Source organism: Mobula hypostoma, chromosome 13 (genome assembly GCF_963921235.1).
Source record: "Mobula hypostoma chromosome 13, sMobHyp1.1, whole genome shotgun sequence".
Taxonomy (NCBI): domain Eukaryota; kingdom Metazoa; phylum Chordata; class Chondrichthyes; order Myliobatiformes; family Myliobatidae; genus Mobula; species Mobula hypostoma.
The window spans coordinates 94,895,582-94,918,876 of record NC_086109.1 but is presented as its reverse complement, the minus strand read 5'-3'; the positions used below and the strand labels follow the sequence as shown (position 1 = coordinate 94,918,876).

The following is a 23,295-nucleotide window of genomic DNA, read 5'->3' as shown; positions in this document are numbered from 1 at the left end:
AGAGTAGCTCCTTAGCAGCTGACCAGCTAGTTTAAATAACGTTAACTATGCTAATGAACGAATGACACCTGTTAAACTCACCTCAACATGTCTTTTACAGTCTTATCCCACCATGGGCAATAGAAAAGTCACTGTTGCAAACAGTGCAGTGAGCAACACTGTCATTATTTTGACCCCTATTAGGCAGGGGTACACTTTAGTGTAGTCTGGGGTGACGTACGTTTTATATTTTCTTTTTTTGGAACATTCTTGCTCTTGCTCTCACTCTCTCTCTATTGCGCGCTCTCTCGCTCTCACTCTCTCTCGCACTTGCTTTCTCGCTCTCTCGTGTGCGCACTCTCTCACTCTCTCTCGTGGTCGCTCTCACTCGTGCTTGCTTTCTTGCTCTTGTGCTCGCTCTCTCACTCTCTCTCGCGCGTTCTCTCATGCTCGCTCTCAAAAAAATCAATTTCCAGGACATTGTATATAATTTGTGGGCATCAGGGAGCCACTATTAATTTGCGGGAGACTCCCAGAACTTCCGGGAGAGGTGGGATGGCTGGTGTTTCCACGACAACCAGGCAGAGTAAGGGCAAAGTGTGCAGTATCGCACTATTAGCCAGTGAGCTGGAACTGCAGCAGCGTGCGTCGAAAATAGTTTTACAGCTAAGCACAGTGAATGGTCAGAGTTAACTTCAAAAGTACGTACTCTTGAACACTACACCGCAGAGGACAGGAAGGCTCTCGAATGGGTGGTCAAAACTACCCCACACATCACCAGCACCAGCCCACCCGCCATCAAGGACACGCATACAGAAAGGTGCTGGAAAAAGGACCAGTAACTTCATGAAGGATCCCACCCACACCGCTCGTGGACTGTTGGTCCCACTGCCATCAGGGAGAAGTAACCTCCACGCTACGACCACCAGACACAAAAACAAAGGTTCAGAAGTTCATTTATTATCAAAACGTGTATGCTGTGTACAACTCTGAGATTAATTTTCTCCAGATAGCCACGAAACAAAGAAAACCATGGAAGTTGAAGAAAGAAAGACATAAATCCCCCCGCACGAGAAAAGAAAGAAAAGCTCGCAAAAACCCCAAACCTCCAATCCCCTCTCTCACACAGAAGAACCTAACAGATCTCCCACATGGAAAACAGCAACAAGACACCTGCACCCACTAACCCAGTCCAACCACCACTACTTTCTCATTTCCTGTCAGTCACCTTGAGTACAGACACTTCGTGCCTCGCACCTCTGTATGGACATACAATCATAGAAACATATATATAAAAGGCATCCGTTAGTCTTGCAGGACCATGGATCTGCGCCTGGAAAGTCTTCACTCTCCAGGGCGCAGGCCTGGGCAAGGTTGTATGGAAGGCCGGCGGTTGCCTATGTTGCAAGTCTCCCCTCTCCACGACACCAAATGTTGTCCAAGGGAAGGGCATTAGGGCCCATACAGCTTGGCACCAGTGTCGTCGCAGAGCAATGTGTGGTTAAGTGCCTTGCTCAAGAACACAACACACTGCCTCGGCTGGGGCTCAAACTCACAACCTTCAGATCGCTAGTCAAATGCCACTTGGCCACGTGCCCACACTAAACATAGAAAACCTACAGCCTGATACAGGCCCTTCGGCCCACAAAGTTGTGCTGAACATGTCCCTACCTTAGAACTACCTTGGCTTACCCACAGCCCTCTATTTTTCTAAGCTCCATGTATCCATCCAGGAACCTCTTAAAAGATCCTATCGTTTCCACCTATACATCAATCGATGTATATATGCTATTTTAAGTATTAATATTTATTGTGTTCTTTATCAAATTGTGTTTTCTGTGCTGTATCAGATCCAAAGTTACAATTATTTTGTTCTTTACACTTATATGCCGGAAATGACATTAAACAATCTTGAATCTTGTACAAGTCAACATATTAGATTATGAGAACACTCAATCCTCATTTATTGTCATTTAGAAATGCATACATGCATTAAGAAATGATATAATGTTTCTCTGGTGTGATATCACTGAAAACAGGACAAACCAAAGACTAACACTGACAGAACTATATAATTATAACATATAGTTACAGCAGTGCAAAGCAATACCATAATTTGATGAAGAACAGACCATGGGCACGGTAAGAAAAAATAGTCTCCAAGTCCCCGAGTCGATCGACTCCCGAGTCCCCGATAGCAGGCGGCAAAAGGGAGAAACTCCCTGCCATAAACCTCCAGGCACTGTCGACTTGCCAATACCTTGGAAGCAGCCGACCACAGCCGACACTGAGTCCATCTGTCCGAAAACTCCGAGCTTCCAAGCAGCCTCTCCGATACAGCCTCCCAAGCGTCATCCTCTGCCGAGCGCCTTCGACCTCGCCCCGGCTGCTGAAACACGCAAAGCCGAGGATTTCGAGGCCTTCAGCTCCAGAGATTCCGGTTACCACACAGTAGCAGCGGCAGCAAAGCGGGCATTTCAGGAGTCATATACCCAAAATTGCAGTATTTTTCCAGCAAACTGCGGTGCTAGGAGATGGATACACAATATAAATGATGGACAGAATGAACATTTTCATAAGCACAAGAGCTTCTGTAGATGTTGGAAATCCAGGGCAAAAAAAAAACAACAAAGCGCTGGAGGAACGTAGCAGCAGCTATGGAGGGGAATAACCAGTTAGTGTTTCAGGCAGAGACCCTTCATCAGGACTGCAAAGGAAGGGGGAAGGAACCAGAGAAGGAGATGAGGGTAGGGGAAAGAGCACAAACTGGAAGGTGATTGGTAAAACCAGTTGCGTGGGGGAGGGGAGATGAAGTGAGAAGCTGGGAGGTGAGAGGTGGAAAAGGAAAAGGGCTGGAGAAGAAGGAATTTGATGGGAAAGGAGAGTAGACCATGGGGAAGGAGAAGCACGGGTGGGGGGGGAGGGAGTTAATAGGTGGGTAAGGTTCAGTGAAGAAGTAGAGTGGGGAATGGAAGAAGAGGGAAAGGGGAGGAGGAAAAATTCGTGGAAGCTGGAGAAATCAATGTCCATGCCATCAGGTTGGAGGCTCCCCAGATAGAAAATGAGGTGTTGCTCCTCCAACCTGAGAGTGGCCTCATCATGTTGAAATGGGAATGGGGATTGGAATTAAAATGGTTGGCTACCAGGAAATCCTGCTTGGTGCGGACCTGACACGTAATAAAGTATTAAAAGTGAAATGTTTTATTATTGTATAGGCATTATTATTTTAATTTTTAAAATACTTATCACTATTTTATATTCAATAAATCCTATCATTAGATGCATCGTTGTTTATGCTTGGACAATTTAAATGCCGCACAGGTAGACTGGAAGCCCGAGTGATGGGAACGGAGGCAAGGGTCAGGCTGATTTTGCTCGCTGTCCCGCAAATTTTCCCTTTTTTCCCCCGAGGTGCCGAGGCTGTGAACTGGTCCGGCTGCTGTGTGTTTTGGCTCCACTGGTGTGATAAATTGGGACTGAGACTTGGACCTACTCTGGGAGTGGATCTGGGGACTCAGTCTGTTTCGGAATGCTATTGAATTGCTTCTGTTGTTCGCATGATGATGTGTTTTGTTTCTCTCTTCCTCTGCGCAGTGGTTTTGATCTTTTTTTAAACTGGGTTATTCAGGTTTCTTGCTTTGTGGCTGCCTGTAAGCAGACAAATCTCAAGGTGTATAATTTATACATTCTTTGATAATAAATTTGCTTTGAATCTGTATTATTTTAAATGTAAAATACTTCATTATTTTATAGGCATTGGATAAGCTTCATTGAATATATATTATTTTGTACAGCACCCTAAATTGCTTCAGGAGAATGCTATCAAAGAAAAATTCTGGAAGAAAGGAGACAGTGGTCCAAGTTGGTAAATTAGAGATGAAAGTATAGTAGAGAGGGAGACACACAGTAGGGAGGGTTTTCTACTGTGGAATTTAGGGTCTTGGCCCTCTAAGCAGCATCTAAGTTCTACTGTATGAACAACTAAGATACTTTAGGCACAGAATAAAACCTCTTTTCTGGTTCTAGTCTTAAAGTTATTTACATATTGTGTTCTCCACAGGGTGCATGTGGGAGCTGTTGGACATTTTCCACTACGGGGTGCTTGGAATCTGCAATTGCAATAAGGTCCAAACATCTTCTTACACTGGTAAGTGTAGCTCCCAAACTTCCCTCGTTTAAGCTAGCAGTTATTATTGATCACCATTCTAAGTCTGCATGAAGCTAAGATATTTTAAAACTTCTCCTAGGCAGAACAACAGCTCATAGACTGCGCTCAGAACTTCAACAACCATGGCTGCTCAGGGTGAGTGATTCAGTGATGTGTTACATATTTTCAAAAAAGTCTTCATTTTGAATGTGGGACTAAAAGTTGACCATCCAGTAATCATTAGAATCAGAATCAGGTTTAATATCACGGTGCAGCACATCACATAAACCAATCTTCCGTCCGTGGACTCACTTTACACCGCACGCTGTCGGAGCAGTGCTGCCAGGATAATCAAGGACACGACCTACCCAGCCAACACACTTTTTGTCCCTCTTCCCTCCGGGAGAAGGTTCAGGAGCTTGAAGACTCGCACGGCCAGATTTGGGAACGGCTTCTTTCCAACTGTGATAAGACTGCTGAACGGATCCTGACCCGGATCTGGGCCGTACCCTCCAAATATCCGGACCTGCCTCTTGGACTTTTTGCACTACCTTTACTTTCCATTCTTCTATTTTCTATTTATGATTTATAATTTAAATTTTTAATATTTACTATTTTTAATATTTAATATTTGTAATCCAGGGAGTGTGAAGCGCAGAATCAAATATCGCTGTGATGATTGTACGTTCTAGTATCAATTGTTTGGCGACAATAACGTATAAAGTATAAAAGTATATCAACGGCAAATGTAAAATTTGTTGTCTTTGCAGCAGCAGTACAATACAATACGTAATAGAAAAAAATGTGAATTACAGTAAATATACAAAGGTATATATTAAATACAAACGTTTGTAGTTAAATTAAATAAGTAGTGCAAAACTATAAAAAATAGTGAGGTAGCTGTCACGTGTGCAACATCCACTCAGAAATCTGATGGCAGAGGGGAAGGAGCTGTTCCTGAATCATTGAGTGTGTGTCCTGAGGCTCCTGTACCTCTTCCCTGATGATAGCAATGAGAAGGGGGCGTGTCCTGAGTAATGGAGGTCCTTCATGGCGATGCCGACTTTTTAACGCATCGTCTTTTGAAGATGTCCTCGATGCTGGGGAGGCTCGTGCCCATAATGGAGCTGACTGAGTTTACAACTTTCTGCAGCGTTTTCTATTCCTGTGTTGTGGCCCCTCCATACCAGGCGGTGATGCAACCAGTCAGAATGCTCTCCACAGTACATTTGTAGAAATTTATGAGTGTCTTAGATGTCATACGAATTCTCCTCAAACTCTTAATGAAATACAGCCTTCTCCACAGAGGCTCCTTCACCTGCTGTGGGATAGGGGTAATCTCTCTTTGTGACGAATCCAACTACATTCCTTTTACAAATGTTTATCCACTAAAAAAACACTACATAATAATCAGGACATCATAAGTTATTTACAGTTTCAAATTAAAATGTGATTATTACTATCTATAGCACGGTGAGGCAATTTCAATCCCATGCACAATCCGTCCAAAGTAATGAACTCTGCATCCTATGATTGTGATGCTTTTGAAGTCATAAAACCGGAACTGATTCTTCACAACTCCCTGTGGCTATTTCCTGCTTTACAGTTGTGTTTTCAAATATTTCTCTAGGGGTCTGCCAAGTCAAGCCTTTGAATACATAAAGTACAACCATGGGTTAGAAACAGAAAAGGATTATCCTTATGAAGGAAGGGTGAGAATTTATATTTATAACTATACAGTTAAAGAGCATCTTGCTTAACTATGTCTTTGTTTAATCTATTAATTTTTGAAATGCAGTGCAACTCAGTGAAATGCATTGTTTGCATTAACCGCTAACACAACATAAGGATGTGCTGGGGGCAGCCCGCAAGTGCCGCCACACATTCCGGCGCCAACGCAGTGTACCCAAAGTTCTTGGCAGAACAACATAGAACACAATAAAACAGAACACAACAAGCAACAAACAACAACAGAAAAACAAGCCCCTTTACTCCCCCCTGCCATACACAAACAAGGACAGTCCTCCAACACCAAGACAGGGATCTGGGCCTCCAGTGTTCAGACTTTGCCCATCAGGCTTCAGCTTCCAGACTTCTATACTACCAATGGGCTTTGATTTTTGGTATTCCCCTTCAGACTTGCTGATGACAGGACCCCAGACTCCAGGATCACACACTGGGCTCGCTGACTCACCGGCTCCTGTGCCTCCTGCTCACATTTTAATTCCAATCCCAGGACACACTGACCTGGGCCAGTCCAGCATCCATACACATGTCACTGGCTTTCAAGTGTGAAGCAGAAGCCCAGACTCTGTCCTGATCTCTAACTCCCCGACATCCCTGTCCCTAAACCCTAATATGACACCCATCTCCCCTCATTATACCCCAACCATCCTTACGAACTTCAAAAACCAACTAAAGCTGAGCTACGACCTCGATGGAGACTGCAGCTTCGCAACACTTGGAGAATTATGTACAGTGAGGTACTCGTCACACTGTAGGAAGGCTGTGTTTGCACTGGGAGAGCATAAGAACGTGGTCCTAATAGGGACCAGTGGGGTTTATAGTAGTTGGGCAGAAGGGTTGGGATGGACACAGTGGGCTGAATGGCCTGTTTTCCTGCTATCAAACTCTGACTCGGGATCTATTTCTAAGGTGCAGTATCAGGAAGTTCAGAGAAAAACAAGATGACTGGGCAGAATCAGCATGCTTCCAAAAAGGAAAACATGTTTCACTAACCCTTTATATCTTCTAAAGGTGTAACTAGCAGTGGGTATAAGGAAGGTAAGAGAGAGGCAGTGGAGGGGCCATTTTGGATTTTCAGAAGGACTTTGATCAGAGATCATGCAGTAGACTACTGAACAAGATTAAAGGCTGTGAGGTTGGGGATGTCAGAAAATAGAGTGGGAATGGGCCTTGGGGTAGCAGTGGTTAAAATAGCTGCATACCCTAGGAATCATTGCTGGCTTCATCTATTTGCTGTATGATCTACATTAATAATCTACACCACAGAAGCAGGCCCTTCAGCCCATCTAGTTTGTGCCAAACTGTTATTCTGCCGAGTCTCATTGACCCGCACGGACCATATCCCTCCATACCCCTCCTATCCATGTACTTATCCAAACTTCTCGTAAATATTACAACCCATACGCACCACTTCCAATGGCAGCTCATTCCACAGTCACACCACCCTCTGAGCGAAGAAGTTCCCCTTAAATATTTCACCTTTCACCTTTAACCTATGACCTCTAGTTCTAGTCCCACCCAACCTCAGTGGGGAAAACCTGCCTGCATTTACACTATCTATACCACTCATAATTTTGTATACCCTGTAGCAAATCTCCCCTCACTCCACAGAATAAAGTTCTAACCTATTCAACCTTCTCTCTAACTCAGGTCCACAGGTCTAGGCAACATCAGTGTAAATTTTCTCTGTACCCTTTCAATCGTATTGATATCTTTCCCGTTGGTCGGTGACAAGGACAATGCACAATACTCCAAATTTGGCCACACCAACGTCTTATACAGTGTCACCATAATATCCCAATTCCGGTACTCAGGACTCTGATTACGAAGGCCAGTGTGCCAAAAGCTCTCATCGTGAACATATCTAACTGTGACACAACCTTCGAGGAATTATGGATCTGTATTAGACCACTCAGCCTAGAATGTCTGCTCCATTATTCAATCTTGGCTGATTTATTATTCCTCCAAATCCCATTCTTCTGCCTTCCCCCCATGACCATTCCCAATGAGAGAATTAAATGTAGTATATCCAAAACATTATGATAAAATGCTAGATAAGATAATGAACTGTGAGTAGTCTACAAAGAGAGTGGACAATAATATGCAGGTAGAGAATAATGGGGCAGTGCGTGAATTTACCTGTTATAACAAGATCTATGGAAATCTATTATGGAATCATTATTTATAGGGACATCTGTGCCCTTATGTATTTTTTCAAAACATAGAAAATTAATAGCCTAGTTTGGGAAGAGCTAACTGGTATGCAGAGGGTTTGGGTGTGAGATAAGGAAGGTTGGTTGTAGATGTACAGGATTTTGGTGAGACAAAGGAGATTCGAAGTACAAATATTATCCAAGTACATGCAGTACTCAACTCTGAGATTCATCTTCCCCACAGACAGCCACAAGACAAAGAAAACCACGGAACCCATCCTGAGAAAAACATCAAACCCCACCTTCCCATGCCCACAAAGAAAAACAAATCATGCCAATGGCAACGAAAAAAAAAAACACAGGTTATAAAACACAAAATTGAAAGAGTCCAGGCATATTCAGTTCAGCTGAGTGTTGGTTACCTGCAGGCTGCCCCGATTCAAAATCACCCACACACACACAGGAGCAAGCAGAAACACATCATAACGTAAACTAGAGTCCGATCCACAAACTGTGCTGATTAAACCTTGCCCAAGACCCAGAACTCCGGGACCACCCTCCACAGGTACTTTCAGCTAGGGCAAAAAACGAACTGTTGTTGGAATTTGATGTGTCAGGTAGCATCTGTGGAGGCAGAGGGTTGGTTGAATTTTCAGGGCAGGACCTGTGTCATGATTAGATGAAGGGTCTCAACCGAAATGTTAACCATCTTTCTGACTTGATAGACTCTGCCTCACGTGCTGAGTTCCTCGAATGGTTTGTTATTTTGGCAAGCCCATCCCTGGATTATTTTGTATTGCATTTTTCTTATCGCCTTAGGAAAGATAATCCATTTTTTAAAGGATTGCAATGGAAACACACTAATCTCACAAAGTAATAAAGCATAATACACTTTTCCTCAAAATTTTTAAACTAAAACCCAGTCATAAAATCTTCTAATCAAAAGTCTACCCAACTTCAGCAGCTATTTTACAGAGCAAAAAAAAGGGATCTAGCAAACTGCAGTTAATATTCGTTTTATGATTCGCTTTTCCTCTTTATGTTTCGAACAGAATGCAACTTGCAGGTTCCAGGCCAGCAAAGCCGCTGCGTTTGTCAAGGATGTGGTCAATATAACAGAGGTTGGTTGCAAATTATCATGTAATTATTAACACACACACACACACACACACACACACACACACACCCACCCACCCACCCCTTCACAGTCCCAGGGTACAGCTCCCTCCAGGCTCTAGGCATACAAGTGTGCACAGGGACAGACAGAGACCAGACAGACTTTCTGTCCCTTACCAAACTACACAGAGAAGCAGCACAGATCAAAGTGATAATGGATGAAGTGAATGGGAAATGGTGTGGGGGAAGAATTCCAACACGAGGCCATCCATTTTGCACTTTAACAACAGAATGTTTTCCAAATGGTGAAAAGCAAAAAGTACTGGAAGTCTGTGAAGTCTTGTGAGTTCATGTACCTAAATGAGTAAATATTTAATTAAAAATAGTAAAGTCCCTGGATATAAAGACCGAAGGGAACAGGAGTTATGTTTCAGTTGTACTGAGAACATTTCTGGTCTGGTCTGGTTAGCAAGCTCAGGTCCCATTGAACCAGTCAGAGCCTATGGGTAGAATACCTCATGAATCACTGAACACCTTGGAGAGTGGCCCCCAGCCCTTGGTCCTGAAAGGACTCAAGGACAGTTTTACCTAATCAAGAGTTAAGTTACCAAGAAATTGCTAGATTGAATGCCTGGAACAGTCTAGCCAACAATATAGTGGGGTGCCTTCTTCAGAAGGATTGCAATAGTTCCAGATGGTGGCTCGGCATCGCCTTCCCAAGCTATCATCATCATCATCATCGGGTGCCGTGCACAGTTTGAGCTTTGACTGCCATGGCCCACACACTCCTGTTTCAGGTCAAGTGGATCAATTCATTGGTGTTCATTTCCAGTTCTCTGGCTGCTGTCTCCATCATCATTTGTCTTTGCCTTCATCTTGCTTTCTTCCCTTCAATCTTTCCCATAATTACCGTGCATTCTAACTCCTCTTTCCTAATCACATGTCCAATGAAGTTACGTTGTCTTTTCATGATCTCATACATTATTTCACTTTTTGCGCTTGCTCTGTTCGTGACATCCTTGTTAGATATTCGTTTCCTCCATGATATTCTTGGCATCCTCCTTAAAAACCACATCTCTGCTGCTTCAATTTGTTTCCTCATGTTACTAGATATTGTCCAACATTCTGAGCCGTATAACATAACTGGATAAATGTAACCATTCAGTGCTCTAAGGCGGGTTGTCATACCTAGTTTAGTATTGGTCAGTATACTCTTCATTTTCGTAAAGGTGTCTTTTGCCATCCCTATTCTTCTTTCGATGTCCATGTCACACCTGCCATCTGATGTCACCCAGTTTCCTAAGTAGCAAAAGTTCTGTACTTGTTTTATAACATCCCCGTTTATTCTCAGCCTGCAGATAGGATTCTCCTTCTTTTTGGATATCACCATACATTCTGTCTTTTTGCAATTGATAGATAGACCCATTTTTGCACTTTCTTCAACAATTATATCAATTAAATTTTGTAGTTCTTCCTCCGTACTTGCCATTAACACAGTGTCATCTGCATATCTAAAATTATTGATGTTTTCACCGCCAACTTTGATTCCCAAGATGTTTGTAATATTGTTTCACTATACACATTAAACAAATCAGGGGAGAAAACACACCTTTGTCTAACACCGCTCTTGATTTTCGTAAATTGACTCACTTCTCCGTCTATTCTTACAGCGGCAGTTTGTTCCCAGTACAGATTTCTGATTAGGCGGAGGTCTTTCGAATCTAGATCTAGAGCTTTCTGTAATATTTCAAATAACTTATTGTGCCTCACTTTATCATATGCTTTTGTGTGGTCAATAAAGCAAACAAACAAATCTCTTTGCACTTGAATAGTTCGTTCTGATAGTATCCTTAACATCAATATCGCGTTTCTTGTACCTTTGTCTTTCACAAAACCACATTGTTCTTCACCTATTTCAGCTTGTATCTTACTTTTAGCTCTTGTCATCAAAATTCTTAGATGTATCTTAGTGATATGACTCATTAAACTTATGGTCCTATGTAATTCACATTCTATTGCTCCAGGTTTCTTAGGAAGAGTGATAAATACTGATTTTTTTCATCTCTTCTGGTATTATTCCTGTCTCATAAATATCATTGATTAAGTCAGTAAGTTTTTCAATTCCATAATCTTCAAGAGCGGTAATTTGTTCTATTACTAATTCTTCAGGACCTGCTGCCTTTCCTTTCTTCATCTTATTTATAGCATTAAGAACTTTAGATTTTAAAATTTGGACCTTCAATGTTCTTCTTAATTTTTGGTTTTTTGCCTCGATCGTCTTCAAACAATTTCTGAATATACTCAGTCCATCTGTTCATAATCTCATCTTTTTCCATGATAATGGTACCGTCCTTTCCATTCAAACATCCACCTGAAGAACAGAGGAGCTTTTTACCAGTAATATTCTTGATTTGTTGATGTAACCTTTTTAGATCAGTAATAGGGATTCTTTCTATTTGCTCACATTCCTGGTTTAACCATTCTTCTCTGGCTTTGTGACATAAGCTTTTAACTTTTTTTATCTAAGGACTTATATTCTCTAGGATTTGCTTTCTTCCGTCTCCTTTCTTCCATTAGATTTTTGATTTCATCTGTCATCCATTTATTCTTTGTGCTTTTTACTTTTCCAGGAATCACTGACTTTGCTGATTCTACCAAGGCATTCTTTAGAGAGTTAAACTTCATTTCTACATGATTGCTATCATCTTCAACAGACTCTATTTCTAGACTTTGAAATCTATTCCTTACTTCAATTGTAAATTTTTGTCTTAAGTTTTCTTCTTTAATTAATTGCGAGTAGTCAAAGAATTTTTCAGGTTTTTGCTTCTTTAGTTTTTTAAGTTTTACTTTTACATGACATACTACTGGGTTATGGTCACTATTACAGTCTGCACCTGGATATGTTTTGCATTGAGTCACTGAGTTTCTAAATCTTTGGTTTATAGTAATAAAGTCAATTTGATTTCTAGTGTTATCACCTGGACTTTTCCAGGTCCACAAGCGTCTTGGATGGTTTTTAAAGTAGGTGTTCAGAATGACCTGATTATTCATCTTGCACCATTCTACCCATTTCTCACCTCTTTCATTTCTTTCCCCTAGTCCAAATTTTCCCAAGCTATAGTCAGCAATAAATGCTGAACTTCACAGTATTCCATATATCTCATAAGCAAATAAAGAAATAAAACCCCTCAAGATTGTCCTTATTAAAATCCATGGAATCTAAATTGCTACAGAGTGGTTTCACAGTACGTGCAATGGTAAGGTAGGCTGAGGGAAATTATTTCTGTTGGTTGAGAGTCTTAGGAAGTGTAGTATGAAAATTAAAAGTCAAGCCTTTTGGAAATGGTTAATAAACCTGCCCTGGCTTGTGTATCGAATATAGACAGCCAGGACACAACATTCACTGTCAACCCTGACCAATGGAGGCATCCAATAAACACCTGCTCTCAAGGAACAACAGAACTGAGGCTATCTTCTGTGAACAGAAATTGATGCTCCATTATTAATTTGAAACTTGACCTTTGTAGCTTACTGCTAATGAAATCTATCGAAGGATATGCTGTCCTTCATTTCCCCACTCTGGCCACCCCTTTTACCTCTCCTCCTCACCTGCCTATAACCTCCCCTGGTGGTGACCCTCTTCCTTCCCTTTCTCCCATGGTCCACTCTCTTCTCCTATCAGATTCCTTCTTCTTCGGCCCTTTACCTTTCCCACCTATCACCTCCCAGCTTCTTACTTCATCAACCTCCCCCCGCCACCCCACCACAGTCACCTGGCTTCACCTATCCCCTTCTAACTTGTACTCCTTCCCCTTTCCGTACTTTGCTATTCTGGCTGCTTCCCCCTTCCCTTCCAGTCCTGATGAAGAGTCTCAGCCTGATTTATATCAGCATTTCCTTCATAAACACTAGAGATTCTGCAGGTTCTGGAAATCCAGAGCAACGCACACAAAACACCGGAGGAACTCAGCAGGTCAGGCGGTATCTATGGACTGTTTATTCATTTCCATGGATGCTGCCTAACCTGCCGAGTTCCTCCAGTGTTTTGTGTGTGTTGCTCTGGATTTCCAGCGGCTGCATATTTTCCTATGTTTATGAAGGATATGCTGATCAACATGGCACAAAAATTAGATTGTCAACCAGCAGTGTGCCTGCTGTGTTGTTACAGTACCTGAGGAAGTCCATCAGTCTAATGATTTGTTTGTCTTACAGTACGATGAAAATGGCATGGTAGATGCTGTGGCAAGAGTCAACCCTGTCAGTTTTGCTTTTCAAGTGACTGACGATTTTCTCAATTACCACAAAGGCATTTATTCCAAGTAAGTTTCTTGAATCCAAAATATACTCAAATTGAAAACACAATGGATCCTGGTTAACTGGGCCATCGGTTAATGGGGCAGTCGCTTAACTCTTAAAGAGCAAAAACTAATCGAGAAAATTGCCAGGATTCCCTTTGTTTATTTGAGACACTATGCCAATTAATTGCCAAACAGGTTGTAACTAACACCGGTCGAGTGCACTTTGGTGGTCGTTAGACGCTTCACGTGCTTGGTCATCTTCCCAGTATATTCTTCTATTCCTTTGTCCCTCCGATACTTAGATTTTCCTTCATCGCTTCTGAGCCATTGGCCTCAACCAGAGGTTCAGAATTATTTATCACAGGTACATTGAAACATACAGTGCAATACTTGTTGTGGAGACCACCATATTGTCATTGTCTTCCAGCAAAAGAGATACCCAGAGCCCTGAGGAGACCTCCATCTTCTCATTGTCCTTTCGGTACAGGGGTATCTAGAGATATGAGGAGACCTCCATCTTCTCATCATCCCCTAGGTACAGAGATACCTGGAGCCCTGAGGGGACCCTCCATATTCTCATCATCCTCTAGGTACAGAGGTTTCACTTGAATTCCTTAATTAGATTTATTAGTAACTCTCTTATATTTATGATTCCCAGTTTTGGGCTTCTCCACAACAGAAAGATTTTCTTCATGGCTACCCTATCAAACACCTCAGAAACTCCATAAAGCTGCCCTTTAATCTTATGTTATTGAGAGATGAGTCTGGAATCCCAAGAAAGAGGAACATGAGAGAGTACAAATGTCCAATAACACATCAATAAACCCCATGAACTAATCTTCTCTCAAACTTACTTTCAGATTTCTTCACTTGTTCCCTGAGCCATTCAGTTAAGTTAAATGCCCCATAACCTAATCCATAGTTCTACCACTCTTCAGGTGAAATGATCCAGATTTGCAGAAATCTTACTTCCAGCATTCTAAGCATGATAACTTACGGAATATTTTAGATGTTTGAGATCACTTCTAGTAGGTTTCCTTACTAAAAAGAAAAAAAAATAGCTGAGTTCGCCTGATGTAACACACAAAGGACTAGAGAAATTTGAACTAAATCAGGGCGTCATAATTCAGTTTAAGATCCCGGTACAAAATTTTATGTCTATATTTACAATGTAAAATGCTGATATAAACCTGTCACGGTGCAGTTATACCTCCTCTGTTACAGGTGCCACTGTAATTACACTGTGCGAGTTTTTGTTGGCAATCCTGGAATGGGAAATGTTGAATTGCACAGCATGGTAGAGTAGCAGTTAGCGCAACACTATTACAGCTTGGGGCACTGGAGTTCAGAATTCAATTCCTGCACTGTCTGTAAGAAGTTTGTGAATGTGTGGGTTTCCTCCCACAGTCCAAAGACATGCCTGTTAGTAGGTTAATTGGACATTGTAAATGATCTCGTGATTAGGCTGGGGTTTAATCGGTGGGTTGCTGGTGTCACGGCTCGAAGGGCTGGGAGGGTCTATTCCACACTGTATCTTTATTAATAATAATAATAAATGTAAGACTTGTATTGCTAATGAAACTTATTTTTTAAATAATCCTTTGACAGCAAACACTGCGCTTCGACCCCAGACAAAGTGAACCACGCCGTGTTAGCAGTGGGCTATGGAGAGTCCAACGGGAAAAAGTACTGGATTGTGAAGAACTCCTGGGGTTCTGGCTGGGGAATTCATGGGTCAGTGTCATAAAAATTAGACCATCCATGTGAATCCGGGAGATTATGACTAATTGGCAGTAACACAACTTGGTTCAATAGCTGAGCAAAGTAGACAGGAATAACAGGACGCTGATGCAACTTTAGAGGTTGGGTTCTGACCTTACGGGAGAAAGCAGGAACAGTTTGCTGGAGAACTTGATATTACATCATAAATGATCATAGAGGTTTATAAAATCATGAAAGCTGGGGATAAGTCTTTTGCCCAGTGTTGGACAGTCCAAAACTAGAGGGCGCGAATACAAGGTAATAGGGGAGAGATTTAAAGGGAACTGAGATTGAGCTGCCAGAGAGGGCAGTCGAGGCAGATACAATTGCAACATTTAAGAGGCATTTGGATAGGCAGATGGAGGAAAAGGGCTTGGAGGGTTATGGGACATCGTGGGCAACTGAGACTAGAAGGGAGGAGGCTGAGGTCACTGAGGACCAGATGGGCCGAAAGGTCTGTATCCATTCTGTGGCTCCTCTGTCTATTCTAGGAACGTTACTGGCTTACAAACTACCTTTTGTGTTCACTTTCTAATTCCCATTCCCAAGGGTTGATTGTTATGTATAAGCAGCCACAACTGTAGAGGTTTAAAATGCTGGAGGAACTCAGCAGGTCAGGCAGTATCAATGGAGGGGAAACAGTCAGAATCAGGGTTAATATCACTGGCATACGTTGTGAAATTTGTTAACTTTGCAACAGCAGTACAATATAAAACATAATTATAGAGAGAAGAAAAACTGAATTACATATATATATATATATATGTAGTAGTGGAAAAATTAAAAAAAAGTGAGGTAGTGTTCACGGGTTCAACGTCCATTCAGGAATCCAGTGGCCGAGGGGAAGAAGCTGTTCCTGAATCACCGAGTGTGTGCCTTCAGACTTCTGTACCTCCTCCCTGATGGTGACAGTGAATAGTTGACCTGAGACCCTTCATTAGGACTGGAAAGGAAGGGGGGAGAAGGTAGAATAAGAAGGTGGGAGGGGGAGAAGGTGTACGAGCTGGCAGATGATAGGAGAGACCAGGTGAGGCGGGGGGATGAAATAAGCTGGGATGGGATGGGGTAGGTGGAAGAGATAAATGGCTGAAGAAGTAGTCTGATAGGAGTGAACAGTGCACCATGGAAGAAAGGTAAGGAGGAAGGGAACCAAAGAGAGGTCACAGGCAGGTGAGGAGAAGAAAGTTACATCCCTCCTCATTAAGAATAGTAAAACAAGGCAACTGGACCTGCTGTGTTGTTTAGAAGACATTTCGCCACTCATCCGAGAGGCTTCTTCAGTTCTGATCCATGGTGGGCAGTTTCCCGGTTTATAAACTCTGTGAGTTGTTTAAAGGTACAGCAATCACATGAGGGTCTTTAAGAGTCATAGAGGTAATGACAGGGTCATTAGTCTTGTCTTTGCATCAATGGAGGTGTGAACAGTTGTGGAGACACCGGGGTAGTGATGTTAGGACTGCAGTGTGAGTAGCTGATAGATGGTGTCATACCCCACCCCCTCTTTTCAGGGGTGTGCTTTCCCACTCACAGAGTTTATAAACCGGAAAACTATCCACTATGGATCAGAACTGAAGAAGCCTCTTGGATGAGTGGTGGAACGTCTTCTAGACAACACAGCAAGTCCAGTTGCCTTGATTTACTACTGCTTGATATACAATGACTTGGATGACTGAGAACTTTCATGGACATGTGTCCCTCCATCTTCAGCAGGAATTGAACTATGCCTGATGATCTGGTTTATAAAATGCAGAGTAGTGATACTCCAGTTCATCCATACAAAAACTAAAGCTGTTCATCTGCTCGGTTACTGGAACATAACCCCTGAAATGTCCTTAGTCAAAGATCAATGTGTTCCCTCCTGCTGTTTATGGATGTTTTGTGCATACAAAACTAATGCTGTATATCTGAACATAACAACTAGGACCATGATTGCTCACTCCACTGCAACTGACACCACACTTCATTTGCTGTCAGACATCCTAAATCTTTCTCTGTGCATTTTGTTTAGCTATTTCTACATTGAACGAGGAAAGAACATGTGTGGATTGGCTGCATGTGCATCCTATCCCATCCCCAAGCTCTGACGTGATGAATGGTCCAGCTGCAGCTGAATCCCAAGGAGACATCGAATCGTAAAATGAAAGGCTGATTACTGCTTAGCAATATATTAAATATGTGTCTGTTTTGTTTTCAATCACTTCAGTATAACTTACACTTAAGTAAAAATGACAGTGTTCATACTTCTTCAGATTTAAATACTCTTGTGAGTACAAAATAATCCCTAACGTCCAAATTTTACATTTACTCTGCATGAAATTCAGTTGAACTGGAGCAATACACATTTGACAAAATGGATCTCACCCGGCACATGAATGTTTTTTTTGCTTTAATCTAAAACCTGATTGACTTGTTGAATCAAATATTAATATCTGCTATGAAAAGAAATAGTTTTACGTAGAAGACAACAAAATAGAGTATTTCTGACACTGAGTTCACTGGTCAGGATTCTGTAGGAAAAGCTTAATAAATAAAACATTGATTTAAAAGAAAAAGTTTGAAATCAACAATAATCTCAAGGAGCTCTGTTCGGAGCAGAGGCAGGTTAAAGTTTTAGGTGTAGCCTTGTCGTCAGAACTGGAAAAGAGGGGTTATGTAGCCCTCTTCATAAAACTTAGACAAAGAAGTACTGACTTCAAAATGCATTTTTTGAGAGCACACACAAAACTCAGTATAATACAAAAAGCAGCAGCTTTAACTTGTGGATGTCCTCTCTGAAATAACCAAGTACAAACACTCAGCAACTAAATCCCAACATACAGTCTCATCTTTGCCCCAAAACATTCAACAAACCATTTAAAAAAAAACCTTAGAAGGATTTAGAAAGAAGGAAACTCTATAAGCCTAACAGGTGATATTTTTGAAAAAAATCAAAAAGCAAAATATTTCAGGGTGCTAAAAAATCTGAAGTAAAAGCAGAAAATGCTGGAAATACCTAACAGGTCAGTCATCTAGAGAGATGAAAAGAATAAAGTTTCAGATTGGTTTCTTTTGTCAGAATCACGTAGCTTCCCACTGTTGGCCACACTCTAAAGGCAATGGTTGTATGTCCTCTCTCTCCCCGACCAGATCCTTTCTGCAGAATTCCTGTTGTTTGCGTTTTTAAATTCAGATCCTTTCATGTTCCCTTTCTCCCTCTCCAGATCCTCTCACCTTCTCTCTCTATCTCTCCCCCCTCCCCCTCTCTCCCCCTTCCTCTCTCCCCCCTCAGCTCCTTTCACGTCCTCTTTCTCTCCCCATCTAATCTTATTCCCCATGAACGAAGGGTGCAACAACCAGAATCCTGTGAGTCAAACCCTAGTTGGGTATAGGAATGCCAGTTTCGTCAATGTACAATTTTTGTGGATTCTAAGCATTTTCTGTTTTTATTTAGAAAAATCTGAGACACATTCACACTGTGAAGCATTCTTATGTGTGGCAATACAAGTAGATTTACAGTTGCTGCAATTTGATTGTAAATCATGTATTCTGTTCTTTTTCAATTACAGTCAGCATCAGTCATCAGCTGTTTGTTAGTTATTTTAGTGTTATTAGTTGAAAGGTTACAGGTTACAGTCTTAAAGCATAATTGCTTTCATTCAAATGCTTACCAATGGAAGCTGTTCAATCCTGAGTTTTTTTCAGCTCAACTGTATCAGCTCCAGCTTCAGTAACACTCAATACCCTTCAACAAAAATCAATATCAAATTTATATTTCCTATTGACTTCCATGCTCTACATCTTTTAAGGAGAGAGGAATCTAGATTTCCACACCTGCTTAACACCCTCAGATATTCCAATGTTATTTTCATACAGAGTTTGAATTAATTGTTACGTTTTTGTACATTAATCATGTTTCTTTCATGGCTATAAAGTTTGTATCCTTTTGCAAGCAAGTGTCCAGTTTTCTTTAATGAGGTGACATTGTGTAATGTTCAGAATAAGAATCAAGTTTAATATCACCAGCATATGTTGTGAAATTTGCTAACTTTGCAGCAGCAGTACAACACAATACATAATACAGTAGTAGAGAAAAAACTGAATTACAGTACTAATATATATATTAAATAATAAGTAGCACAAAAAAAAAGAAATAAAGAAGTGGTGAGGTCGTGTTCAAGGGTTCAATGACTATTTAGAAATAGGATGGCAGAGGGGAAGAAGCTGTTCCTGAATTGTTGTATGTGTGTGCCTTCATTCTTCTTTACCTCCGTCCTGGCAGCAATGAGAGGGGGGCATGTCCTGGGTGATGGGGTGCCCTTGATGATGGACACCTCCTTTTTGAGGCCCCGCTCCTCGAAGATATTCTGAATACTACGGAGGCTAGTGCCCATGATGGAGCTGACTAATTTTCCAAGTCTCTGCAACTTACTTCGATTCTGTGCCCTACCCCTCATCAGATGGTGATGCAGACTGTTAGAATGCTCTCCACAGTACATCTGTAGAAGTTTGCAAGTGTATTTGGTGACATACCAAATCTCAAACTCTTAATAAAATATAGCCGCTGTCTTGCCTTCTTTATAGCCGCATCGATATGTTGGGTCCAGATTAGGTCCTCAGAGATATTGACACCCAAGAACTTAGAACTGCTCACTCTTTCCACTTCTAATCCCTCTATGACGAATGTATGTGTTCCCTTGTCCTACCCTTTCTGAAGTCCACAATCAGTTCTTTGATTACTGACGTTGCCTGCAAGGTTGTTGCTGCATTACCACTCAACTAACTGGTATATCTCACTCCTGTAGCGTCCTCTTGTCACCATCCGAAAGATTCTGCCAACAATTTGTCAAGCTCTTTATATCCAGCAATTGTGTGGGCATGTTATATTGGTGCCAGAATGTGTGGTGACATTTGCAAATTGCCCCAGCACATCCTTAGGTTAAAGATTGGCTTTATTTGTCACGTGTACATCGAAACATACAGTGAAATGCGTCACTTTCATCAATTCAAATCAGTGAGGGTTGTGCTGGGCAGCCTACAAGTGTCACCACCCTTCCTTCGCCAACATAGCAACTGTATGTCTTTGGAATACCGGGAGGAAACACACAATCATCAGGAAATTCTACAAATTCTTCACAGTCAGTGGCAGGAATGGAACTCCAGCAGTAACCACTGGCGCTGCAATACAGATTGTGTTGATTGTTAGTGGAAATAATGCATTTCACTGTATGTTTGGATGTACACGTAAAAAATAAATGAAACTTCAAAGTATATTTATTATCAAAGTGCATATGCAGTATACAACCCTGAAATTCATCTTCTCCACAGACAGCCTTGGAACAAGGTAAACCATGGAACCTGGTCAAAGAAAAATATCAAAGCCTGCCTCACTCACAAAAACCAAACCGTGTAAACGGCAACAAAAATATCAACCCCCTTCCCCAAGCACAAAAAAAACAAATCACGTAAACAGCAACAAGAAAGAACGAGCAAAAACACAGAATATAAAAACACAAAATCAAAAGATTCCAATCCACAAACTGCAGACCCAAAATGCCAGTGCTATTTGAGGGAGGGAGGGAGAGAGACTGTCACACACAGGCACCCTGCTTCAGCAGCAGTGAGAACCTTGCTTCTATTTTTATAGTTCCAGAGCAAATAAATGGAAAGCATTTCTATTTCAATACTGCAACAAGTTGTTGATTGTGATCTCTGACCATTATTGATATTGATTATTTGCTATTGTTGATAATGATCTATTATTATCACATGTATCGTGATACAGTGAAAAGCTTAGTTGACGCTATTGTAAATAATTCATTGACCTGAGAATCCTGACTTCCAGCCCCAAACTTTTAAACAATACCTTCCTGGTTATGAATGTCCAATGTTTGCACTCCCCGTACATTTGTGAGGCAGTGGGACGGATGGGGATGGACTTGCTGACTGATGCAGGGCTCAGGTATCTTCTGTTGGGCAGGCATGGGGCACTCCCATGCATCTCCTCACCCCATGTACGCCTTAAAAGTTTCTTCCCCCAGGCAGTTGATCAACCCCCCCCACCCCCCTTCTATCTGTTCCCTCAGTTACTACACAGCTCTGTAAACACTTTAAACCATTTTTATAATGCTGTAAATATATGCTGGTGTTTATCTATTCATACACATTTTATTCCATATCCATACCTTAACCTCTAACTTTATTTTTTATATAACTCTTTATAATTGTTGAGTGTTGTTTTTTGTAGTATGTCACGCCCTGACTAACACACCACAGCAATTCCCAATATGTGTAAATGTCAACTGTTGATCATGTGCCGTGTCACATGACATGGGCGATCATTGTCTTTCCATGCCATTGGTCACTCTTGGCAAATTTTCCTGCAGAAGTGGTTTTGCCATTTCCTTCTCCTGGGCAGTGTCTTTACAAGGCGGGTGACCCCAGCCATTGTCAATACTCTTCAGAGACTGTCTGCCTGGTATCAGTGGTGGCATAACCTGGACTTGTGATATGTACCAGCTGCTCATAAGACCATCCGCCACCTGTTCCCATGGCTTCACCTGACCCTGATCGGCGGGGGGGGGGGAGTGGCTAAGAAGGTGCCACACCAAGGGACACCTGCAGGCTAGCAGAGGGAAGGAGTACTTCACACCTCCTTTGGTAGAGATGTACCCCCACTCCACCTTGTAAATGCATATGACAAATAAATTTGATCCTTGTCACTACCTGAGCCATGACACACGGAGGCGAACTGGAGCCGAGCAGAGCTGCCAGTTCTGAGCAGACTCACTCACTGAGCTCAATGGTGGGGAGGTCTTTGCCTGTGATGAACTAGGTTGTATCTAGCACTTTGTGTCGACTTCTCCATTCATGGGCCTACCAGGCTTTTATGCAGCCAGTTAGGATAGTCTCCACTAGGTGTCTGCTTTTGGTGACTGGCTGAATCTACATAAACTTCTAAGGAAGTAGAACCACCATGGTACCCTCTTTGTGATGATGTCCCAGGACAGACCCTCTGATAACACCAGGGAATTTAAAGATTCCAAACAACCTAAAAATTTTTCAAAGACTATTTCCATCGCATGAGGAACTCCGTTCCTCTATTTCATTAATGGTACCTCATCTTTATCTTAAATGAACAGCCCCTATTTTTAACCAGTGGCCTCTCGTTCTAGGTTCCTCAGTGCAATGCCTTTTCATTCTTACATTCATAGACCATGCATTAAGACCTTAAGACAAAGGACAAGAATTAAGCCATTGAGTCTGCTCCACCATTCCATCATGGCTGATTTATTATCCCTTGCAACCCCATTCTCCTGCCTTCTCCCCATAACCTTTGACACCCTTACTAATCAACCTCTGCTTTAAATATACCAAATGATTTGGCCTCCACAGCCATCTGTGGCAATGAATTTCAGAGTTACCACCCTCTGGCTAAAGAAATTCCTCCTCATCTTTGTTCTAAATGTGCCCTCTGGTCCTACACTCCCCCACCATTGGAAACATCCTCTACACATTCACTCTATCTAGGCCTTTCATTATTTGATAGGTTTCAATGAAATCCCCCCTCAGTCTTCTAAACTAGTAGTGGATGCCTCAAAAAGACAGATCTTTCACCCAGGCCACGCCATCTTATTGCTACCATCAGGGAGGAGGTGTAGGTGCCTAAAGACACACACTCAACGATTCAGCACCAGCTTCTTATCCTCTTAAATGGACATTGAACCCATGAACACTACCTCACCACTTTTTTCCGTCTTTTTCCACTACTTATTTAATGTAACTTTTTAAATATATGCATATTTCTTACTGTAATTTACAGTTTTTACATGCATTGCATTTTCATTGCTGCCACATAACACGTTTCACGACAGATTCCAGTGATATTACGCCTGATTCTGAGTACATTTATTAAAAGTCATGGCCCTTTTACCACTTAGATGGCCCCTGGGGTGCTACAGTACTACAAATAATTGAGGGGCTTCTCCATCCGACCTCCCTCCCTACCGCCAAAAGTTTTACTGAACTTTGACAACCATCGTCCACTTTTCCCAAGTGGGTGACTGACATCAGCTGGAGGCGGGTCCTGCGCCTGGTCCCGCCCACGGCGCGGCGGTGA

The 23,295-nt window shown here is 41.9% G+C and overlaps 1 protein-coding gene across 1 annotated transcript in view; it reads left to right on the top strand.

Moving 5' to 3' along the window:
• ctsh (cathepsin H) overlaps positions 1-20,371 on the top strand; it is a 40,819-nt gene extending 20,448 nt beyond the window's left edge. Inside the window, exons 6-12 of the mRNA XM_063066559.1 lie at positions 4,040-4,126; positions 4,227-4,282; positions 5,757-5,838; positions 9,078-9,146; positions 13,354-13,460; positions 15,048-15,173; positions 17,209-20,371. Of these exons, the coding sequence (XP_062922629.1) occupies positions 4,040-4,126; positions 4,227-4,282; positions 5,757-5,838; positions 9,078-9,146; positions 13,354-13,460; positions 15,048-15,173; positions 17,209-17,284 (603 nt within the window). The 3' untranslated portion in view covers positions 17,285-20,371. The remainder of the gene's footprint in view (positions 1-4,039; positions 4,127-4,226; positions 4,283-5,756; positions 5,839-9,077; positions 9,147-13,353; positions 13,461-15,047; positions 15,174-17,208) is intronic.
• Positions 20,372-23,295: the final 2,924 nt, after the last annotated feature.